A 21,391-nucleotide genomic window follows, 5' to 3' on the forward strand; every position below is an offset into this window, starting at 1 on the left:
GGGGGAATTTCCCCTGAGCCCCGTAGGGGTCCCCAGGAGAATACAGTATTCTATAGTATTGCAACTTTTTTTTAAGGAAGGAGCCCCTGAAATTGCTTTGCCCCAGGCCCCCTGAATCCTCTGGGCAGCCCTAACTTTGAAAGAATAAAATTACAGAGAATATATGTGCATTGCAGAAAGTACCAAGAAGTAACAACAATAATACAAGTATGTGTTAGAAGGTGAGTGTGACACAGAGACTGTGTGCGTGTGTGTGAGAGAGAGATACAGACACACAGACAGACACAGACACACACACAGACAGTGTGTGTGCTGGCTGCTGGGAAAGTTTCTGAGAGACGCTCTGTGCGGTCTCTTTAAGACACTCACTGAAAGCTCTCCTGAGCCCTGATATCTCTCCTCCCCTGCTCTGCAGAGATGGGATATATGGGCGGGGAGGGAAGGAGAGAGAGTGTGTGTGGGGGAGACTGTGTGAGCTGGCTGCTGGGGAAATCTCAGAAAACAGAGCACTGTCTCTTTAAGAAAGGTATGCAGCCACTCACCCTTCCCCACAGCAGCTCTGAGTCCTGAGCCAGGCTGTGTCCCATGTCTCTCCCTTGCTCTATGGAGATGAGGTATGGGGGAGGAGGGAATGACAACATCCTGACATCAGCATCCTCTTCCCCCTGAACCCCCGCACAGCCAGCAGGGTGGCCCTGGGAGCTACTGCAGGATGGTGCAACGTGGCGGGGAGGGGCACCTGAACACATGCTGCTGGCTGTGTGTGCTCTCCTAATCAGCTGGGTGGCACTTAAATCTCTCCCATGTGGCCACTCAAGTGCGCAGCTTACAGGGAACATAGGTCCACACCCCACACACTATTGTGATAATCTTTGTACAAAGTATGCTTTGTGAGGTATCATTTGAACACTCATAATTTGCTGGTCATTACTGTCCTAATAAAATATGTGTGGCAACATTGTGAAGTTATAAGATTCCACTGAATTGTGTTATTAACACATGTTCCAAATTGAGGTTGACAAAGAAGTCTGTCTCAAAGAAAGGAGGCTGGAAGGTGGAGGAATCTTGTACAAATACCTTGGAAACCTTCCATATCTACTGGAGGAGCAAGTGGTGCTGGTACCGTGGTCTCTATGTATGCTCTGTTTAATTTGAATGTAAGCAGTAAACAGAGTCATCACGTAGGAAGGGAAACAAAGGACATTTAAACAGGTAAGAAAAAAGCAGCAGGGAACATCCTTCTATATAGACTGTCTCCTGAATCTCAGATGAAAGTATTTTTCAAGAGGGGGACTGACACTATAAAAAGGAGGTACAAACAAACAAAGACACCCCCCTCTCTCTCCCTGCCCATCGTGTTCGTGGCCCCCAAAGTGACAAAGGAAGCATTTGTTGAACTTTCGGAGAAGGGGTCCTGACCTAAGAAGTCTGGTCAGTCAGACTGCTGAAAGCATATGGTGAGAAACTTTGCTTGAATCTGGTAGAGTTTGTTAAGTTAGGCACCAGTAGTATTTTAACTTTTTTCTTGTAACCATTTCTGACTTTTATGTCTCATTACTTGTATTAATTAAAATCTCTCAAACTTGTTTGATCTAATCCAATGTGTTTAAATTGAAGCGTCTGGGAAAGTCCATTTGGGGTAGGAAGCAGTGTGCATATTATTTCTATTAAATTAACAACAGATTTTATATAAAGTTGGATTGGCCAGAAGGGCTGGACATACATTTCTGGGGAAAAAGCTAAGACTGGGAGTGTGTTGTGGTTACCTGGCTGTATAACGAAGGCTGGTAAGAGCCCAGATGTTGTTGGCCGGCTGCAGCCAACATACAGACCTTGCATGCTGGAGGCTGTTTGTGAGCAGTCCTGGCTGGAGGCTACAGCAGTAAAGCATTGTAAAGGGCACCCCAGGTTAGAGGACAGGAGTGATACAACTACTCTTTAGTAAGACTGCACCCTGGTATGTCACAGCATGATCTTCTTAGCCAGTGCTGTGGTCTCCATATCAGTGGGGATGGGAGCCTCAGAGGTACCTTTATAAGGATGTGTTTCTTTTCTTTCATCCCATTCTGGAGAAAGAGGTCATTTCTTCTTTGCAGCCTCGATTGGCGTAGTCAATAGGCAGACCGCAGGATAAATCCAGACCTCCACATGCTTTTGAGCAGGCCCTGAAATCTTTTTATTTACTGTACTTATTATTCTTAATTTTTATTATTATTTTCTCTGAAGTCTGGTCCTTGACCACGAAATCTAGACTTTGACCAAAAAATAACTGTCTAACCTCTGGTCTAGATAATTTTGGAAGTCGCCCAGTGTCTTTGCTTACTGTCACAGCGGAGACAGTTATTGGGGCTCTCTGAGCAGCCGGATCCAAAGGATAGGGGGGTGAATTAGATCCTGCAGCTCTCAGAGATCACTCCATCCACAGGAGTTTAGTCTGTCCTGCCTCAATTTCTTAGATCTGCTTTTTAAACCTGAGCAGATCTTATATTTGGAGGGGATGAGAGCTTCTCCCAGGCAGCGGAGGCAGCTTGAATGACTGTCACTGTGGAGGAAAGACTTATGGGAGATCCAGCAGGGTTTAAAGCCCAGGGTGTTATACATAACCTGTCCCTGAGGCTGTGGATCAAGGCCCAAGAAAACAAATGGGCCCAGAGCAGGCAAAGGAAAAAAGGGAACTGCTCCCCTCCCCCAAACACAAACTGTGCTAAATAACAAAAACTAAAAACAAAACAACCCCCCCCCCAAACCGCCCCCCCCAACAAATAAACAAGATAGGTAGCAAGCTGCACAGCTAGCTGTTGGACACTGTGATGCTCCATCTCAAGCTGCAGGTGGTTGAGAAGGAACAGGAGTGGTGGTGGGTCTGCCCCTCTCTATATACTCTGTTACCAGGGCATAGGCATGGACCCATGGACACTGCTGCTGAAAATCTCCAATTAAGAGTGACTAAGTGTGTGCACATCCAGGCATGGAGCACCCATGGAGACACTTCTCGACGAAGTGGGTTTTATATTGCATTCTGAAAGCTCTTGAGATTTGTGATCATTCTGGGAATGAGCTGCACATTCCTGGGCTAGTCTCTGAGGAAGCTCTGCCACCTGCCCACAAACCTAACCCTCCAGATTAGAAGTCCCATTGTTCCAGTCAAGTAATGATCACACAGGGTGAAATGGCCCAGAGGGAGTTTGAGTGAATCCCATAAGGAGCTTTGATGATGACTGAATCTTGACTTTGAACAAGCTTTCATTGGGAACTCAGGGAAGGCAATGTAGCACTGGGGTGATGTGTTCTTGGCAGCATGTGCTGTTGGGTATGCAAGTTGCTGAATGCTAAACCAATAAGAGCTTAAACAGTCAGCAATTATATTGATCACTGATCCCAACCCTAGGGGATGCTAACAGTCGGACTCCCTCTTTGCCCATTCTGTGCCCTTTGATCTATGGCAAAGATCCTGAGGACATAGGGAAGCAACAGTAGAGTTGATTTTTTAACAGACACTGCTGCTGCTGACAAGCCAGGCTGCCACCACACATGTATTTCATCATCCCTATTTGAAACAAAAACATAGCTGTTCCGTTATAAAACCGTAACTCATTAACAAACAGGGACTCCAAACCATTCTCAAATATATAATTCCCCCATTACAGCTCTGTGCACTGCTCCTAAATCCCAGTGCCAGAACAGATCAATAAATATTTAAATTACACTCTGCATTTCTTTGATAAGTTAGACAAACGAACTACCTGCTTAACTGACTGTACCTACAAACTGAATGTTTAGTTTTATCCAGAACCTTTACCTTGCGATTTAAATCAAGCGACAGTCTCATTGGGATACAGGAGATTTTTGTGACACCTTCCCATTATTTCTAAATAGGAAGATGGTGATTAGTGCCCCCCATAGATTTACTTAGCCCCTTCCCATATCCCTGTAGGCCTCAGGTATGTATTGTTTTTCTGACACACAAACACTTCTTGCTATTTGAAGTATAACTGGAAATTAATCAGTTATTTTGGTACAAAATGCCTGTGTTTTGGATGGGTTTCCATAACTTTTGACATTTTCACCACAAAAAAAAATCTAACATTCATAATCTTTTGCTAAGAAGAATGGAGATGAGACACAAACATCTTCTTGTTCTAAGTATTTTCTTCAGTGTTGTACAATGCCAGGCTACTATAGTGCCAGATGCTATATACAAACAGACAAAGATACAAATATAGGAAGATAGCAGCCGATATTATGCAGCTGGATTGTGCTTTGTGTTTCAATTTAGTTTCAGAACAACTGAGCATTTTAATTTTAAAGGGTACCCACTAAAATGTTGCCCTGTGATCTTCTTTACTCTCAGGGAAAAAGTTCAGCCACTTTTTAAGTTAATTCTGCATCTCTGTATTGGGGCAGCTGACTAAATGGTCAATGACAAAATGCTGTGTCTGCTTTATTCCTACCTTGACCAGTTGTTCCTGCTTACGCTCCAACTCTCGGATTTCTTGGCTGAGAATCACTGCCACATGCTGTGGCTGGCTTCTGCATTTACTACAGATCCCACGCTGTGTCAGTTCATCACACACAGGACAGTGTAAGGTAGTGAAATACTGGGAGATCGTGCCTTTTCGGCCTTCCAGCTCGGTTCGGGCAGTGGAGGCAGCTCTCTGGATCTATAAAAAAAATTTGAGAGAGGAGGAACTCTTAAGTCGGCTGCTATATTTATGCCTGAGTCTTTCATCAGATTTGTAAGGTATATAAATTTAACAGGATCTGCAGAGCTTGGACTCATGTGTTAGTTATTATCAAGAACTCTCTTCATCTAAAGTATATGACTTATGCCTAAGTGCTTCAATATGTGGTAAGCTACATATACAGAGACCACCCATACACTCTGAGCTATTTCACAGCCAAGCTCAGCATGAGGCAGCAGAATCAGTAACAGAATTACATGCTAGACATATTCCTGGACAGGAGGAACTCATCTTGCCAACCTACAGTCACAAATCGGTTTAGCTGGTATCCTGAAAAGCTTTTTCTTAGGTGCTGATCTAACTCATTTCTGAGTACCCCCATGGTTGCAGTTTCAATTGTTCTCATTTCACGTATTAGAGACAGGGAAATTTTAGGCCCCAAATATAACACTGAACAGAAGTTAACAGTTTTTTCCCTCTTCTGAGTTCCACCTCTCTTCCACCAAGTTTAGTTTCCAAGTACTAATGCAATTCCCTGTCACACACTTTTCACGTCCATTCACTGGTGACTTTAGCCCAAACACCCAGGGATACATTAAGAAAAAAGGCTCTAAGATCCACCAAAATGCCAGGTTTACTCTTAAATATTAGGGTTGCCGTCTAATTCCTGGCAGAGTCTTCCACCTAGCCCTCTTCCCCATGCCCTGGACACTTTTCCTTCTACTCTACCCCTCACCCCAGACAGACTTATTGAGCTTGGCCCTCCTCTCACTGCATACAGATACCTCTCTCCTCTCAGGGTACTTCACCCAGCTCCCCTTGAAGAAAGTAAGCACTCTGCATATAAGGCTCACCGGCACTGCCTTTGCCTCCTCTCATCTAACAGCTGCCACAAAACTTGTCTTGACCTTTTAATCCATCACGATGGAGAGAAAGAGCTCCTGAGAGCTGTGTTGTCCAGTATTCAATAGGGTGGGATATGGGGAGGCAGAGTGTACAGGTGAGTCTTGTAATGAGTGTACCAAAAAGCCAGGAGGGAACATTGTCTACCACATGGTAGGAGAAACTAGAACATATTGAAAAAACAAGGGGAATTTTGAGGTTTCTGGTCATGCCAGGGTCTGATCTCTGGGGTACACAAAAGTGTAAAAAGCACCAGGTTCTACAAAAGGGTGAAGAGCAGTCAGTTGTTATAAGAATGAAGAACCTCCCCACTGCCTAGAGAGAGCAGTAAGAAAGGGACAAGTTTCCCAGGGACTTGGCACTGTGGAGCCACAAGTTCTACTGGAGCAATCTGTTGAAGGTATTCGCTTGTGTGACTCTCACAGTGGATTGATCCAGAATAGGAAAGAAGCAGAAGTGAAAGTACAGTTTGTATGGACATTATTAGCATAAAAACAAAACTCCTGACATTTTAAATTATGATTCTATTGAGTGACAATTAAATAAATACAACACATTACGGAGGGGTGCCGGTCTCTCCATAGTTAAGGATAAAGCTAACTTTTTGTATAAGCACAATTTTTTACTCTCCGTATCTTCAACAAAAACAAAAGAATCCACCCAACATTTCACTTACTACATCTCAACCCAGAGTAGATTTCCCCCCCTGAATATTCCTGGACAAATCACAGAGTTTCAGAGACATGAGGGTTTAAAATTTCCTGTCATTCACTTTTTAAATATTTTCCTGTTATTTTTGGTGCGTCATCTCTCATAAACATATTGATGTAGAAATATAAACTTTCCTTTTTCAAGAGAGCCAGATATGTACACGGGCCTTTCATAGGTTTTGAGTGGATGCATGCAGGCATTAGAGAGAAAATTAAAGGATGAATGCAAATGCAAAACCAGATCCATATCCAGATATGTTAGCAAAGAACACATGTAGTATATACTTGGATTCTTTGGAATTAATTTTGGAAGAGGCCAGGAAACACAGCTGATGATATGGATAGGCCCAACCTTGAGTACAAGAGCTGCAATAGAAACTAATTTTACTAAGTGAAAGAACTGCAGAGGGTTTAGTGATTTAATTTATATACTCAGGCACCAAATTATTACCTTGTAAAATATATCACTCCTACTGTTACCTCACATAAAGCTCTATTTAAAAAAGAGTAATCAAATTCAAGTACCACCCAGATACACTGAGTGTTATCTGACAAGCTTACCCTTGGCAATTCATGATACCAGCTGAAAACATCTATGCCAATTAGCGAGAAAATTCTAGCCAGGGGTGGAAGAATTTGTTTGGTGATGTAGTACGTGGCATTCAACCTCAGGCTGGTATCTTGTAGGACCTCAATGGGCCGCCTCACCAGTTGTATAAGAGGTAATCCTGGCATGCCATACACAATGACATAGGGTACTCTTTCCCCAACTCGAGGCTCAGAACGACGGTCATATGCAAGCATCCTCCTGTTTAAAAAAAAAAAGCCTTCACAATGTATCTTAAAATTAAATACTAGCAAGTGAAACAAATAGGTATTTAAATCAGGGCATCCAGACTTGACCCAACTAAAGGTCATATCAACAGCTCTCCTGAAGCCTGAGTTCTGCACCTAACAAGCATAAAAAGGAGCACACAGCAAGCTGTCTTGACCTTTAAAAGAGAGGTATGTTCTACATGGAATACAGGTCGTCGCAAACTGTGCTCCATCTTGATCCAAACAGCCCAGCCTCCAGAAGTAGCCGGGTGGCCACAGGTCATATTTGGTTTATAGGTCACCTTTTGACTACCCCTAAGTTAAAGGAACACTTTATAAAAGAGCAGCCACTATATTAAAATGAGCACAAATGACCAGAATGCAAAGGACTTTATAGTCTAGAGCTAAGAGCAGGATTTGTTTTCTGGTATCCATTTTATTTTACTAGGAAAAATACGGCCATAGGTTTAACAAATTTTGTACTGAATATAAGGAAAAATTCAAGTGATTGGCAAAATATGTTAAAGTGGTTCACATGCAGCTGACCTTTTATTGTTAAAATATCAGTATGGTGAAGTACACGCTAAAAACAAGCGGGACTGCTGTCTAATATCACAGACTATGGCAGAAGAGATGCTTAACAATATTAAAATGAGAGAATCCACTAGCAACATTTTTTCTACAAAATCAATCTACTGCCAGTGAGAGGCACCAAATGACCTCTGAGATTGAAGTCCTTTATACACAGAACAATCAGTAACAGCATGGGTTTCACTACACTGCCTTGACAGTAGGCCTTGTTCTTGACCTTGAGTGATAATCTCTAGTAGTAAGGAAGAAACTGGGTTTTCATGATTATTCAATCCTTAGGGTACGTCTACACTGCACGATTATTTCGAATTAGCTTAAACCGATATTACAAAACAGATCTAATAAAATCGGTTTAGCGCGTCCACAGTGGGATCCCGAAATCGATTGTTTGCGTCCATGTCCAGCTACCATCGATTTCAGGAGCGGTGCACTGTTGGTAGCTGTTCCTCAGCTATCCAATGTTCCCACTTCCGGGTTGAGAGCACAGTGCCTGATGGGGCAGAAAACACTGCCCCGGGTGGTGCTGGGTACAGCCTCACCCCTCCCTTTGTGAAGGTAGCAGACAACCCTTTGGCGCCTTTTTCGCGGAGTGCATTGAGCAAACGCCATAGGCACAGCAATCTTTCCCTTTTTTTTTCACGTGGTGGTGGGGGAAATAAACTGAGGAGCTGTTCCCTGAACCACGCCAGACATGTGTTTGAACCTACAGACAATGGGAGCTCAGCCAAGAATGCAAATAATTTTCAGAGACTGCTGTGGACTGTGGGATAGCTGGAGTCCCAGTACCCCCTCCCTCCCTTCATGAGCGTCCATTTGAGTCTCTGGCTTCCCGTTACGCTTGTCACACAGCGCTGTGTATCCTGGAGTTTTTTATTCAAACGCTTTGTGCATTTCGTGTTCTGTAACGGAGCTGGATACAACAGATTTGCTCCCCATACACGATCAGACCTAGTATCTCCCGTACGGTCTATTGCTGGAGTTTTTTTCGATTTCAAACTGCATCGCCAGCCGTGCTGATCAGAGCTCCACGCTGGGCAAGCAGGAAATGTAATTCAAAAGTTCGCGGGCTTTTCCTGTTTACCTGCCCGCTGCATCCGAGTTCAGATTGCTGTCCAACAGCGGTCAGTGCTGCACTCTGGGATGCCGCCCGGAGGCCAATAACGTGATTTCCGTCCACAAACCCTAATCCGAGTTATCACTATCGAATTTAGCGCTACCCTCTCGTTTGGGAGGATGCCGAAATCGATTTAAGGAGCCGTTTAACTCGATATTAATGACGACGTCGTGTGAACGGATACAGCGTTAAATCGGTATATCGGCCATTAAACCGATTTAAAGTCGCAGTGTAGACCTGGCCTTAATCTCTCTCTTCTGAGACACCCAACTAGGGCTAGTACTAATTGCTATGGTCCTCTGGGATGTAGACATATGCTCTCTGAGAAGTGGGCTGAGAACCACAACCAGATGCACAAAAAAGATTAAGGAAACAGGGATGGCCGTAGCTTTTTTGCCGCCCCAAGCACGGCAGTCAGGCAGCCTTCGGCAGCACGCCTGCGGGAGGTCTTCGGTCCCACAGATTCGGTGGCTTGCCTGCGGGAGGTCCACCAGTCCCACGGCTTCGGCGTACCCGCCACCAAATTGCCACCAAATCCGCGGGGCTGGTGGACCGCCTGCAGGCGAGCCACTGAAGGCTGCCTGACTACCGCCCTCGCAGGGACTGGCAGGCCACCCCCCGCGGCTTGCCACCCCAGGCACGCGCTTGGAGCGCTGGTGCCTGGAGCTGCCGCTGCTGATAAATCCACAAGTAGCACTTTTAGGCTTCTCATTTACCTTGTGATTTCTAGGGCTGGTACACAGGCTCCAGGTCTGTAAGCGGAACTCCCTCTGTATTCCTTCGCAAAGATGAAATCTTGCATGCTGGCTTTGCCTTCTAGTAATTTCATGCATTGATTCTGAACATACTGTTTGATCTGACTTATGTCACGTGTTTCAAATAGCAGCTTGATAGAACGCTCCAGTATCTTCAAAACAAAAGGAGAGATGTGAAAAATCTGTATCTTCTCGTTCAACATGAGTAAAAGGAATTTAAGTTATATAAAGAAATATTTTATAACATATTCAGTATAAATTCAAAAACATACATTTGTTTAAAAAAAGTATCAATTTTTGTTTTTCTCTAGGATACCCCTGAGTATCTTCCATCTCTTTATTTTTATTTTACAAAGCAAAGAAAACCATAAAAAGAGCACTGTATATGGAATTTATATGACAAACATATGGCAAAATGCCACTATACTATATAGAAAGATTTTTCTTAATTTTGAAATAGAATATTATGTATGACACCTTTCAGTATCCTCCTCCACTCTTCAAAGGTGCTAAATAAATGCACCATATGAACAGCTGTTTCTCAATTTATTTGAGGTTAACAATATTTTCCATATTACTTGTTCCTTTCTTGCAACACATACTTTTCTAATGGAAGACTTATCCATGACTTACAGACAGGGCCGCCCAGAGGATTCAGGGGGCCTGAGGGCCTCGGTGGCAGGGGGCCCCCGCTTCGGTGGTAATTCGGCGGCGGGAAGTCCTTCCACTCTGGGACTACCGCCGCCAAAGTGCCCTGAAGACCCTATTTGTGCCAGAAACAATGGAGAAAACCCCGAAGAACAAAGAAGATCTCGTCTTCAGAATTAGAATTTTTACAGGTGCATGTATTGAAATGATTTTTAAGGACTGCAGTGGAACAATATACTGCATTTGTAAAACTTGAAAGAATTTGTGTGTATTTTACCTTGGAAACAGCAGGACAAGAATCTCTTCGAACTGTCTCTATGCCTTTTGCATCAAATACTGGGTCCTTTTGATCCAGTGTTTCATACATGTATCCCACATACCTCTTCTTGGTTTGCAAGACACAAGGCAAATACACCTGTAGGGTTAAAAACATGTAGCCTCTTTATACTGTTATTCATTAGCAGCATAACAGGATTGCATGTTTAGAGGTTTTTCTAAGGAAATGTTAATTTTGACTTTTTACACCTTTTGTTTGCTCACAAACACAAATAAAAAGTAAGTTAAAGGAACATTAAAGGTTCACAGGAAAAGTGTAGGTTCAGACTGTCATTCCATACTCACCTTATGCTCTACCTAGATATTGCCACATGTGATATGCAAACTGAAGATCCTGTAATATTCAGGCACACAAAGTCACATACAGTCTAACAGTGACAGCCATCATTCTGAATTCTTTTGCCATTCTAAGTCATAAAGAAAGGTTACTTACCTTACAGTAACTGAAGTTCTTTGAGATGTGTGGTCCCTATGGGTATTCCATTGTGGGGTGCTGAGACTGGAAGATTTTTCATTAGCAGTATCTTTTGGTCTGTGCTTGTGCCCTAAACCTCCCCATGCCCCAGACCAAGGCCTGGAATTGTGGTCTAAATTCCTGGGGTAGTTTGTCAGTGAATACAGAAAAACTATAATGAATAAAATCATATTTAGACACCAAGGAGGAGTAGGAGTCCTCAGATTCCACAGGCCTTGTAACTCTAGGCTGATCAACTGTACTGGTGAATGATGAACTGACACTGCAGGCATCGCTACTAGTCACCTTATCAGTGAGTATTGGTGACGGTGGGTCAGAATACACAGCCAGATTGTTGAAGATAGTACACCCAGCCATAGAGGATGGAGAGGGGGAGAGGATTCTGCCTTTTGGCAGAGCTAACAGTGCCAATTTAGGTCAGACAATGAGTGTTGGTACCACTGTATCCTGTTCCTTGCTGATGGACTCTACTGTTGGTTCAGTTGATGACTGCTCCCTTCTTTGCCTTGCTAGTGATAGGGCTGGGCCAGCTCCTTCGGTGATTGGTGGTTTTGGAACACTCTTGGCTCCCCATGAGCCAAGTTGGATCCATGATCCCCAGGAGCTCCTGACATATCCATACTGGAGCATGAGTCTCATCAGATTTGGAGGGCATAAGGGAGAAAATCGTCTTCTTAGATAAGGACTAGAGAGAATTTCTCTCACTTTTCACGTGATTGCTTGCTCGTTCCCTCCTCCCATCTGCTCTTCCTGTTAAGAGTCCTTAGTTCTGCCCTCTGATGTTCCAGAGCAAGGGAGCACCATGCTTGGTGAGGCACCTCTTGGCACCTCTGGCCGATTTACAGGGGGTCATCAGACCCTGGGTCGGACTAGGGCCTCATCCAACACTCCATCAGATATCTTCTGAGCTGGAACTCACAAGACTGCCAGGTTTGGAGCCGAAAGGAACAACAAATATTGCACTTGGAGGGAATGTGGGGCTACCCAACCAGTATAAGCAAGTGTCATGGAATCACTCACTGGAAACAACAGGGGGCAGGCTGCACAGGACTTGAAGTGGGGATCTTGGGCATTCTAAGTACCCCAAATGATAGAGAAAGCCCCATACTATCTATCTACAAAGGTCAGCTACAGAAAAAAAACCTGAATTTGAGGTAGGAACGCTAGCAAAGCTGTGGACACCACAGGGCTTCAGTCTGAGATTAGAGGTGGTAGAAAGGAACTGGAGAGGTGATTGGTCCATGCTTTCCCTTATGTCGTCAGTTTGGAGCACAAGAAGGTACAGGGCACAGGCATGGACAAACAGACACTGCTAATGAAAAATCTTCCGATCTCAGTTGCAAGGACCACATGCGCACCCCACAGTGGACTACATATAGGGACTATCACTTGAAGAACCACCAGACTCTCAGTATTGTTTTATTGAATTTTGCTGTCTCTCCCTCTCTAAAAATTAAATTAGTTTAAAATACTAAATGAAAGGACAGTCTCAAAAATATAATGGCCTTTAATCTGATTTAACTCTTACCATTCACCATGTCAATACAAGTGAAGGAGACATTTATGAAAACAACAAACTCCTACTAAAAAGAGTCTTCACTGCTCTTTTGGATGTGCAATAATATTAGAATTATTTTGCTCCACACTGCATTCAAGAACCTGTTCTCTGTGGGTGACTGGGATAAATATGTCTAAATTTTCTCTGCAGACCTCCTCTGACAACTGCAGGACAACGAAATGCAGCTGAAAGGACTGCTGGCCGTAAACTCAGAGAAACACCCATGATTCTGTTAAGTCACTGATCACAACTGAAACCTTATTGAACAGCTGACCCCCTAACATGTTTAAAGAGATAACATTTTCTATCTAGACATTTGGGGAAAAGTGTATTTTCCTTTTACCTTTTCAAATTTCAGTTTTACTGGTTTTGGGTTGGTAGCTGTTACAGCTTCAGCAATTTCTTGGCCAATCTTGAAAGACTGCTCCTTAGTGGCTCCTTTCAACAGTACAAACATGCTAAAAAGATAAAAGAGGAAATAGGAAGTAAGGCTACCATTACTTCAACATATATCCTGGAATGGGTTTACAAACTATAATACATTTGCCAGTATCTTGACTGGGAAACAGGGACATATGTGGTTGACAAAATTCGTTGAGATTGTCCACCAGTCTACTCACTGACACATCCTCGACTTCTCACAGCAACCCCTTCCCCTACTGCTTTCTTTATAGCACTTCATTTTCTTGCCTACCTACCTCCCCCTGGTAGTCTATGCATCCCAGTTCTTCCACTGAATAGATTTTTACATTTCTGGCTCCAAGACATGCAACCCAGCCCCAAGTCCTATGACATCAGAGACAAAAGACAGGGCCGCCCAGAGGATTCAGGTTGCCTGGGGTCTTCGGCGGCGGAGACCTGGCACTTTGGCGGCGGGTCCTGGGGTGGAAGGACCCCCTGCTGCAGGTCTTCAGGGCACTTCGGCGCTGAATTGCCGCTGAAGACCCAGAGCGGAAGAAGCTCTGGGGGCCCCAGAGCGAGTGAAAGACCCCACTACAGGGCCCCAAAAAAACTCTAATGGGGGCCCCTGTGGGGCCTGGGGCAAATTGTCCCACTTGCCCCCCCGGGCGGCCCTGACAAAAGATTCTATGCTGTATCTGGGATCTGAAAGTGCTAGGCTGTGGGCAGTTGAGCGAGAAACAGCAAATTCTTTATGGAGGAGGGATAAAGAATATAAATGGTACTAAACAGTTTATTCAGTATGAATTTAGTAGAGAAGTGGCTGTGCAGAAGGGGTCAAGTTGGAATGGCACTTGATGGCTTGGTGAGCTGGTTCTCATCTGGAGGAGGAGATTTGGTGCTCCAGAACTTCAGCTTTTTAAAAAAAAATATTGAATCTCTAAGTCCTTATGGCTGTGAAGATAACCAGATAAAAATCTGTACACCAAATGCAAACTGATGCAATATCTGCAGACAACCTGAAACAATAACTGAGCAGTGTGAATGGTCACCCTTACTCAGTGCTCAATCGACAACTCATGGCATCTAATTTTGGCTTCTTGTTTCAGTGGGCAGAACTTCAGAGGGAATAAAACCTTTTATCTCCATCTGATCCTTCCAATATAGATAGAATCCAGAAAAAGCAAACCATTAGGAATAGAATCAGATTACAGTTTGAATTCTACTGCCATTATAAATATACTATTTTAAACAAACTGTAAGTACAATACTAGATAGATATGCTTGTAGCAGAGATTGTCTAGAGTCATGACAGACCTTCCATCTAAGGAGAAAGACCGTATCGAAAAAGTAGTGTATGCTCTAATTACAGGAAATGTGCATACTACCTTTAGAGACCAGAATACACCAATAAATATAAGCATATAATAAAGAATCCCCACAACAACAAGTTAACTCGTGTCTCACACCTGCCCACAATGGGTAAATGAAAAGAATTTTCTGCCTTGCTAACAGTGTCCCTATTTCTCATTATTTGGAGGCAAAAAAGCACCCCAAAGCTTTTTATTAAAAAATAAATAAATCAGGAAAATAATAAATATACTTTAAGTTATTCCAGACAATGGGATGGAGAACTTTACAGCCTGCTGGACCAGACCTATTTCTTACCATCACTAGCATAGTTCAAGCACCCGTGGTCGGGCACTATGGCTAAAAGTTCGTTGAACTTGAGAAATCCCATAAGTCTTGAGAATAGGTAGGGGGTGCATGTCTTTCCAAACACTTGATAGGTGAAACTTGCCTAAATCTGCTTAAATGCCTTTGCAAAGGGAAACACTTTTTACAGTGGGCCTTCTATGTATAAAATTACCAATATCGACAAGACGACATGTAGTGAAATGCATGGAAGAACTGGGATCTCTATTTCTTAGCACTGAAACCTGAACAGCTGATACCATATTACTAAAGGACTAGTTATACCACAGAGTTAAAGATAATTGTTCAATGGCTAATGTTACTGTGCTGCTCATGAGCACTACACAGAACAGGAGAAGATTAGACACTTTTTATGTACCAGGCTGTAGTTATCTTCAGTAATTGGAAGAGTTCTCTCCTCTTGCTCATTTTCACTGTTAAAATGAACAAAGGTCCTGAGCAGAATGTTGTCATTATGTTATATCAGAAAAGCTCCTTGTCCCACTCTTTGTAAAATTACCATAATGATCTTTGGCAAATTGAGAGGTTTAATGGTCAATTTTTCTTTATTGAAAGCCAGCTAGAAAATTTATTGCTTAATATGTGTATTAGCTAACAGGACATATCCTATTTGTACTTTCAGTATACATATTGCAGGACTATTAGTTATGAAGTGCAAGTTGGTTTCAATTTAAAATAGAGTGTGAATACTTCATGCAGGGCCAACATTAGACTCAGATCACAGACACAGTAACCAAAGGCACTTGGTTCAAAAGGGGCAGCTCTGGTCTGGCCACCCCCCCATCACATCAGTTAAGAACTATACCAGCAGGGCTCTGGTCCCTTTAAGCGTGTGCACCCTCCACCCACCCCTGCACTAACACTAGTGGTTGGGAGTCAAACAGAAACCACCAAATAGTTTTTGAGGGACTGGTGGGATAGAAGGGGGTCTCTATCCCTATGAGCAGCAGCTTGGGAGCTGCCATCGTAGCCCAGCTGACCCCATCTGACAGCTCTGCAAGGTCGGGGAGCCAGCCCAGGCTCCATAAAGGTAACTTAACAGTCTGAATTTAAACATGTATTGAACTGTATGTTTAATGCAACAGGCAAATATAATTTATTAAAACAGAAAAATAGATCCATGGAGACCCGCTGTAAGCTTCTGCATGCAGATCACAGTGATAACCTCCTTTGTGATGTGGAAAGGAAGAAAATGGTTTCACATAGCATCAGAAAAAGCAACTATTAATTACCTGTCAGTATCGCCATATACGACCCGAGCTCCCCATTTTTTCGTATCATTCACCAGTTTTATAGCTCGCTCCAAGGTCTCTCTGGCTTTATGGACAATACTATCCCCAATCTGCAAATAAGATACACTGAAAATCTTTCCTGCTGTGCTACTGCAATCAAAACAACCCATGTAAATCAGCATCACTCTGAATCCATCTCTGCATTATCATCATCATGCAAAGTAAACAACTGCATTTGCTGGTTTAAAAACAATCAACAATAGAAAGAAAATTCTGAAAACTGATTTACCGTAAACATAAATCAACAGAACAGGAAAGAATTCAGGAAAGAGCAACAGAAATGATTGTGGTGGTGGAGGAATTAATTTAGAAGGAAAGATTACATCTTTAGCTTACCTAAGTAAGTGAAGGGCAGTTATAACCAGCTACAGATATTTGAAAGGTTCAAGTACCAAGGAAGAGGATTGCTTAGAATGCTCTTTGAGGTTCCAGCTAGAAGTACTGGGATAAAACTGTGCTAAGGAAAATGTAGACTGGATATCAGGAAAAACCTCACAGGAACTGCTATTCATAGTTTAATAAATCTCCCTAATGAAGTGGTGGAAGTTCCACCTCTTGAGTCATTTAAAACTAGACTATGCACCTGAGAATGTACACTATGGAGCAAATATGCATTAAGAAAGAGATGGACATGATGACCTAAAAGGTCTTTTTCTCTCTGTAGTGGGGCAGACTGCACCACTCCCTGTGAGAGTGGGCTGTGGCAGGCCAGGGCGCCTGCGCAGACGGGGAGCCAATCAGGGCCCAGTTTGGAGACAGCCAATCAGGACCAGGCTCAGATGTATATAAAGACTGCCCAGAGCAGGAGCAGTCAGTCTGTCCCAGGCCTTTGACAGGGGAAGGTCAGTCTCCAAGGGAGGAGACTAGCACCGCAGACAGCGCAGTGCTGGCCAGGCTCGGGGAGGCTAGGGAGCTTGAGCCCATAACCTGCCAGGCTGCAGGCTCTGAAAGGAAGGGCCTAGCGGGTGCAAGGGGCCATAGGGGAAGCGGCCCAAGAAAGCAGACAGACGAGGGGAGAGAAGGAGGACAGCGAGGCTGCTGCCGGAGGGTCCCTGGGCCGGGACCCAGAGAAGAGGGCAGGCCTGGGTCCCCCGCTTCACTCCTTCCAGTACACCCAGCCATTGGCTGTAGAGAGTGGCCCTTAGACTACGCCAGATCCCTGACAAGAGGGATTGGACTCAGAGGGTGGCTGGACACGGTGGCTGGAGTGTAGAACTGCTGATCACTGATCCCCGGAAGGGGGCCCAGATGGACTAAGCGACACTGCCAGAAGGCAGTGGCCTCGAAGAGGACGCCGCCGAGCAGGGAGCAATGCAGGTCCAGCGACAGGAGCGGAAAGCAGAGGGCAGAACAACGGATGGGACACCACCAGGAGGGGGCGCTCCACTGGAATCGAGCTAATTCCCGAAATCACCAGCAGGAGGCGCCGCGTGTGGTGAGTCTCAACCCATTTACGCGCTCTAATTTCAATTATTCATTAAAAACAGTGGCTGCTTAGACAGACAAACGTATCAGGTGTCAGTTGTTAATGGAAGAAAATGATAAAAATGCTACTGTTGTCAACTTCTTTCCTGTACACAGAAAATATATTCATTTTGATCACGAGGTTTCCTTTTGCCTTTTAATTCAAGCTTTAAGAGTAAACCACATGATATATTGTCTCCTTAATATTACATATCATTCTTAGTTTTGTAAGTGCACACTGAGGAACAATTACACTCACAAGGATGAGATTCTAGCCCTTACTCAGCCAAAACCCCCCACTGAAATCATTGAGGAGTTTTCTTGAGTATGGGTCTTTAGGATAAGGTCCTAAATGTCTAATTAAGGGACATATGTAACTTTATTTGTAAGACCTTGTGCAGTAAACAAACCAGCAGAATAAATTTCAATTTATTTTAATGAAGGCTGAAATAAGTTAACATGGAATGTACATAATTTGTTACACTATTACTTATTCAGAAATCAGGAGAAAGCATATTTGTTCCATACAGTCTACATTTTCCTTAGCACAATCTTATCCCAGTACTCCTAGCTGTAGCCTCTGAGCATTCTAAGCAATCCTCCCCCTTCCTTGGTACTTAAACCTTTCAGTTTACTCTAGTTTTTGGATTGTACTCTTTTTTTGTTTGTTTTTTTAAAGGACAAACAGCTACACTAAATTGTTTTACTTCAATGATTGGAACTCTAGTCCAATTTATCTTTATGAAAATACTAATTCTAAGTATTTTATCACTACAAAATGGATTTCAAAATATTAAGCTCATAACTGAAACCAAGGTGTTTTTTTTGGTACTTTAAGAGAAAAAACAGCACTTATGGTAGCATTTAGATTAAATATGTGTTTCAAGCAATGACATTACATTATCTAGTGCTGCTTTAACAACAGTCTCTTTCCTAAATCCCTTTTGCATTTTATCTGCATCCCTTACCTCTATACATGGCATTCTTCCAGAGAAGTTAGCAGAAGTATAACCAAATGTGACATTAGCTATCAGTTTAAGACCCAGCTGACGTGCCTCAAGCATTCGAGTGATAGCTTTGTCATGCTTGTAGGCCTTTATTGACTGCTTCACCATTATCCTGGTCTTCAAAATTTCTTCCAACATTCTTGGCAACACGCCCTTTCTTACTGAAGGCTACCAAAAAAGGAATGAAGAGAAACAAAATGTTTAAAGATTTTAGAGTGGTAGCTGTGTTAATCTGTATCAGCAAAAATAACGAGGAGTACTTGTGGCACCTCAGAGACTAACAAATTTATTTGGGCATAAGCTTTCGTGGGCTAGAACCCACTTCATCAGATGCACGGAGTAGAAAATACAGTAGGAAGATATAGATATACACACACAGAGAACATGAAAAGATAGAGGTTGCCATGCCAACTTGTGATTAATTTGAGCAAGAGTGTTGTCAAGTTTAAGATGAACAACAGTATTGGCAGTGTTAGGCCTAAGACTTCCGGAAGCTTTATAAAATGAGCTTCGCAAAATTATGTTTAAAAAACAAGCTTTGCAAAATTAAGCTGCAACTTGTGGTCAAAAGATGCCTACAACCAGACAACCTTTTATGTTGACTCCTATATGGTATAATAGGTCATGCCCCCGGGTACGGCTTATTGAAACCACCTTTGGAACTTGTGGTTAAGAGACACTGCAGCCAACAAACAAATTCCTATGTGGGTTTGATGAGCTAGGCCTTTAGGCACAGGTCATCAAGATAACCTCACCCACAATCAAGCCAATAACCCATTTAGAGGGAAGTTACCTAGAAAACTAAGGAAAACCACAGTCGAGACAGTGGGCTATATAGAAGTAAGCTATCTCCTTGAGCATAACTTACAAACTAAAATAATAATTGGTTACAAGAACATAAGTAAGCATCAATTACACAGCCAAAGCGATAACACTAAATTTGGCCTAACCTGATTGATTGACCTGCTTCAAAGTAGGGTAGGAAGATGAGATTAAATGTGTAGAACCTCAGGGTGTGTGCGTGCGTGTGTGTGTGTGTGTGTGTGTGTCTTGGTCTAAGAAGTTATTCTCTTTGATTGGTCTGACCCGCACCCCCTGAACCGTGGAAACCTGAACTGCACTGACTATCTGCACCTGGCCAATGCAAAGAGTGGTTGGCTAGAAGGTAATATATTCTTGGTAGGGTAAGGTTTTAAAGTAAAAAAGTCTGGTTGCATGCAAAATAAAGTAATGGAGTAAAGAAGTCTGGGTTGCTCGAGCTGTTTTGATCTCATGTTGTACTGACACTATAGTATTAAGAATGGTAGTGTTGGGATAATTCAATCTCAGATTATATTAGAACTGCAGTATTAAAAATAGTAGTGAAAGTTTAATACTAGTGTTAAATTGTTTAGAAAATAGTAGAAAGTTAATCAATTTATAGTATCTTTGTTTGTACTTATAGTTAGTAAAGGGTAATAACAGCTTTGCGTCAGTAAAATTAACCATGTCAAGAACATGCTTTTATAGTAATAAGTACCTGTACTTGTGCTTGTTTGCAATATAATTTGTCATTTATATTAATCCTTATTCAATGTTGGTCTTTAATCTTTCTTTCCCTATTCTGTCTGTGTTGCATTTATAGCCGTGAGTCATTAAAAGCCTATCTTGAGGAATAATCAGTAGTTTTCATTTCTTTATACAGACACTACTTAACCTCATTACATCTGTGTTGGGTGGTGGGAAGTAGTGATCAGCCAGAGCCCCCTTTGTGCCCTGATGTGTGTCCCCTTCTTCCTATATCTCCGCACAACTCTAACGAGACAAATCAACTAAGGTGGGCTATTATCAGCAGGAGAAAAAAAACTTTGTATGGCAACCCCCATCTTTTCATGTTGTGTGTGTGTGTATACACACACACACACACACACACACTTTTGTTAGTCTCTAAGGGTATGTCTACACTACCCACTGGATCGGCAAGTAGCGATCGATTTGTTGGGGATCGATTTATTGTGTGTAGTGTAGACGGATAAATTGATCCCCAATCGCTCTCCTGTCGACTGCTGAACTCTTAGATTGATTACACCCCTTCCCTCCAAGTGTAGACCAGACCTGTAATGTTTAAAAAAGCCAACTGAAACAGAATGCAGGAATTAGCAGTTAGCCTTTGATACGAATATACATTATTAGTGAGGTGTTCTAGCAATTGGTACTTTGGCTGGTTTTGTCAATATACTTAATCTGAAAGGGAGACAAAGTTTGTGACGACGGCGTTAATATTTTTTTAAATTGGCAATGGACAATGTGATATTGTGCACTTGTACTTATAGTTAAAAGATTGTAATAACTGGGATAGGAGTTGACTCTTACTACCTTTCTTTATTTGTTGACACATTTAAATATTCAGGATTTTTTTAAACTGTAATATTCCTTGGAATACTTACCTTTTAACTTAAAGTTTTTGTTTTACATTAAATATTTTTCTTGCTGACAAGTTGAAACAGTTTGGGGCCACGAATGTACAGTAGCTATAGTCAGCTGGGTCTATACAGGACAAAAAATGAAAACAATGGAATTCAAACTAATTATCTTCATCTCCAAAAGCACAGGCCTTTCCTTCTGAGCAGCAGCAGCAGAAAAAATGATTACCCAGCTTTTGCAACTGTTGTTCTTCGAGATGTGCTGCTCATGTCCGTGTGGTCTTCTGAGACTTTTGCCTTAGCGGTATCTGTAGGGATGGCCGTGCGCCCTATGGAGTACTGCGCTCATGGCACAATTTATCAGGTGCCGCCATCCCTACGCCCTCTCGGTTCCTTCTTGCTGACAACTCCAACAGAGGGGTAGGAGGCCAGGCAATGGAATGGACATGAGCAACACATCTTGAAGAACAGTTACTTAAGGTGGGTGTTTTTTTCTTATTCGAGTGCTTGCTCATGTTGATTC

At 42.8% G+C, this 21,391-nt stretch overlaps 1 protein-coding gene across 1 annotated transcript in view; it reads right to left on the reverse strand.

Annotated features, from left to right (window-relative positions):
• REV3L (REV3 like, DNA directed polymerase zeta catalytic subunit) overlaps window positions 1-21,391 on the reverse strand; it is a 250,580-nt gene that overhangs the window by 15,216 nt on the left and 213,973 nt on the right. The window contains exons 25-31 of the mRNA XM_075063888.1: window positions 18,428-18,634; window positions 15,936-16,045; window positions 12,932-13,046; window positions 10,497-10,634; window positions 9,533-9,723; window positions 6,857-7,103; window positions 4,452-4,661 (exon numbers count right to left, since the gene is read on the reverse strand). Of these exons, the coding sequence (XP_074919989.1) occupies window positions 4,452-4,661; window positions 6,857-7,103; window positions 9,533-9,723; window positions 10,497-10,634; window positions 12,932-13,046; window positions 15,936-16,045; window positions 18,428-18,634 (1,218 nt within the window). The remainder of the gene's footprint in view (window positions 1-4,451; window positions 4,662-6,856; window positions 7,104-9,532; window positions 9,724-10,496; window positions 10,635-12,931; window positions 13,047-15,935; window positions 16,046-18,427; window positions 18,635-21,391) is intronic.

This window comes from Chelonoidis abingdonii, chromosome 3 (assembly GCF_003597395.2).
Source record: "Chelonoidis abingdonii isolate Lonesome George chromosome 3, CheloAbing_2.0, whole genome shotgun sequence".
In the NCBI taxonomy this organism is placed as follows: domain Eukaryota; kingdom Metazoa; phylum Chordata; order Testudines; family Testudinidae; genus Chelonoidis; species Chelonoidis abingdonii.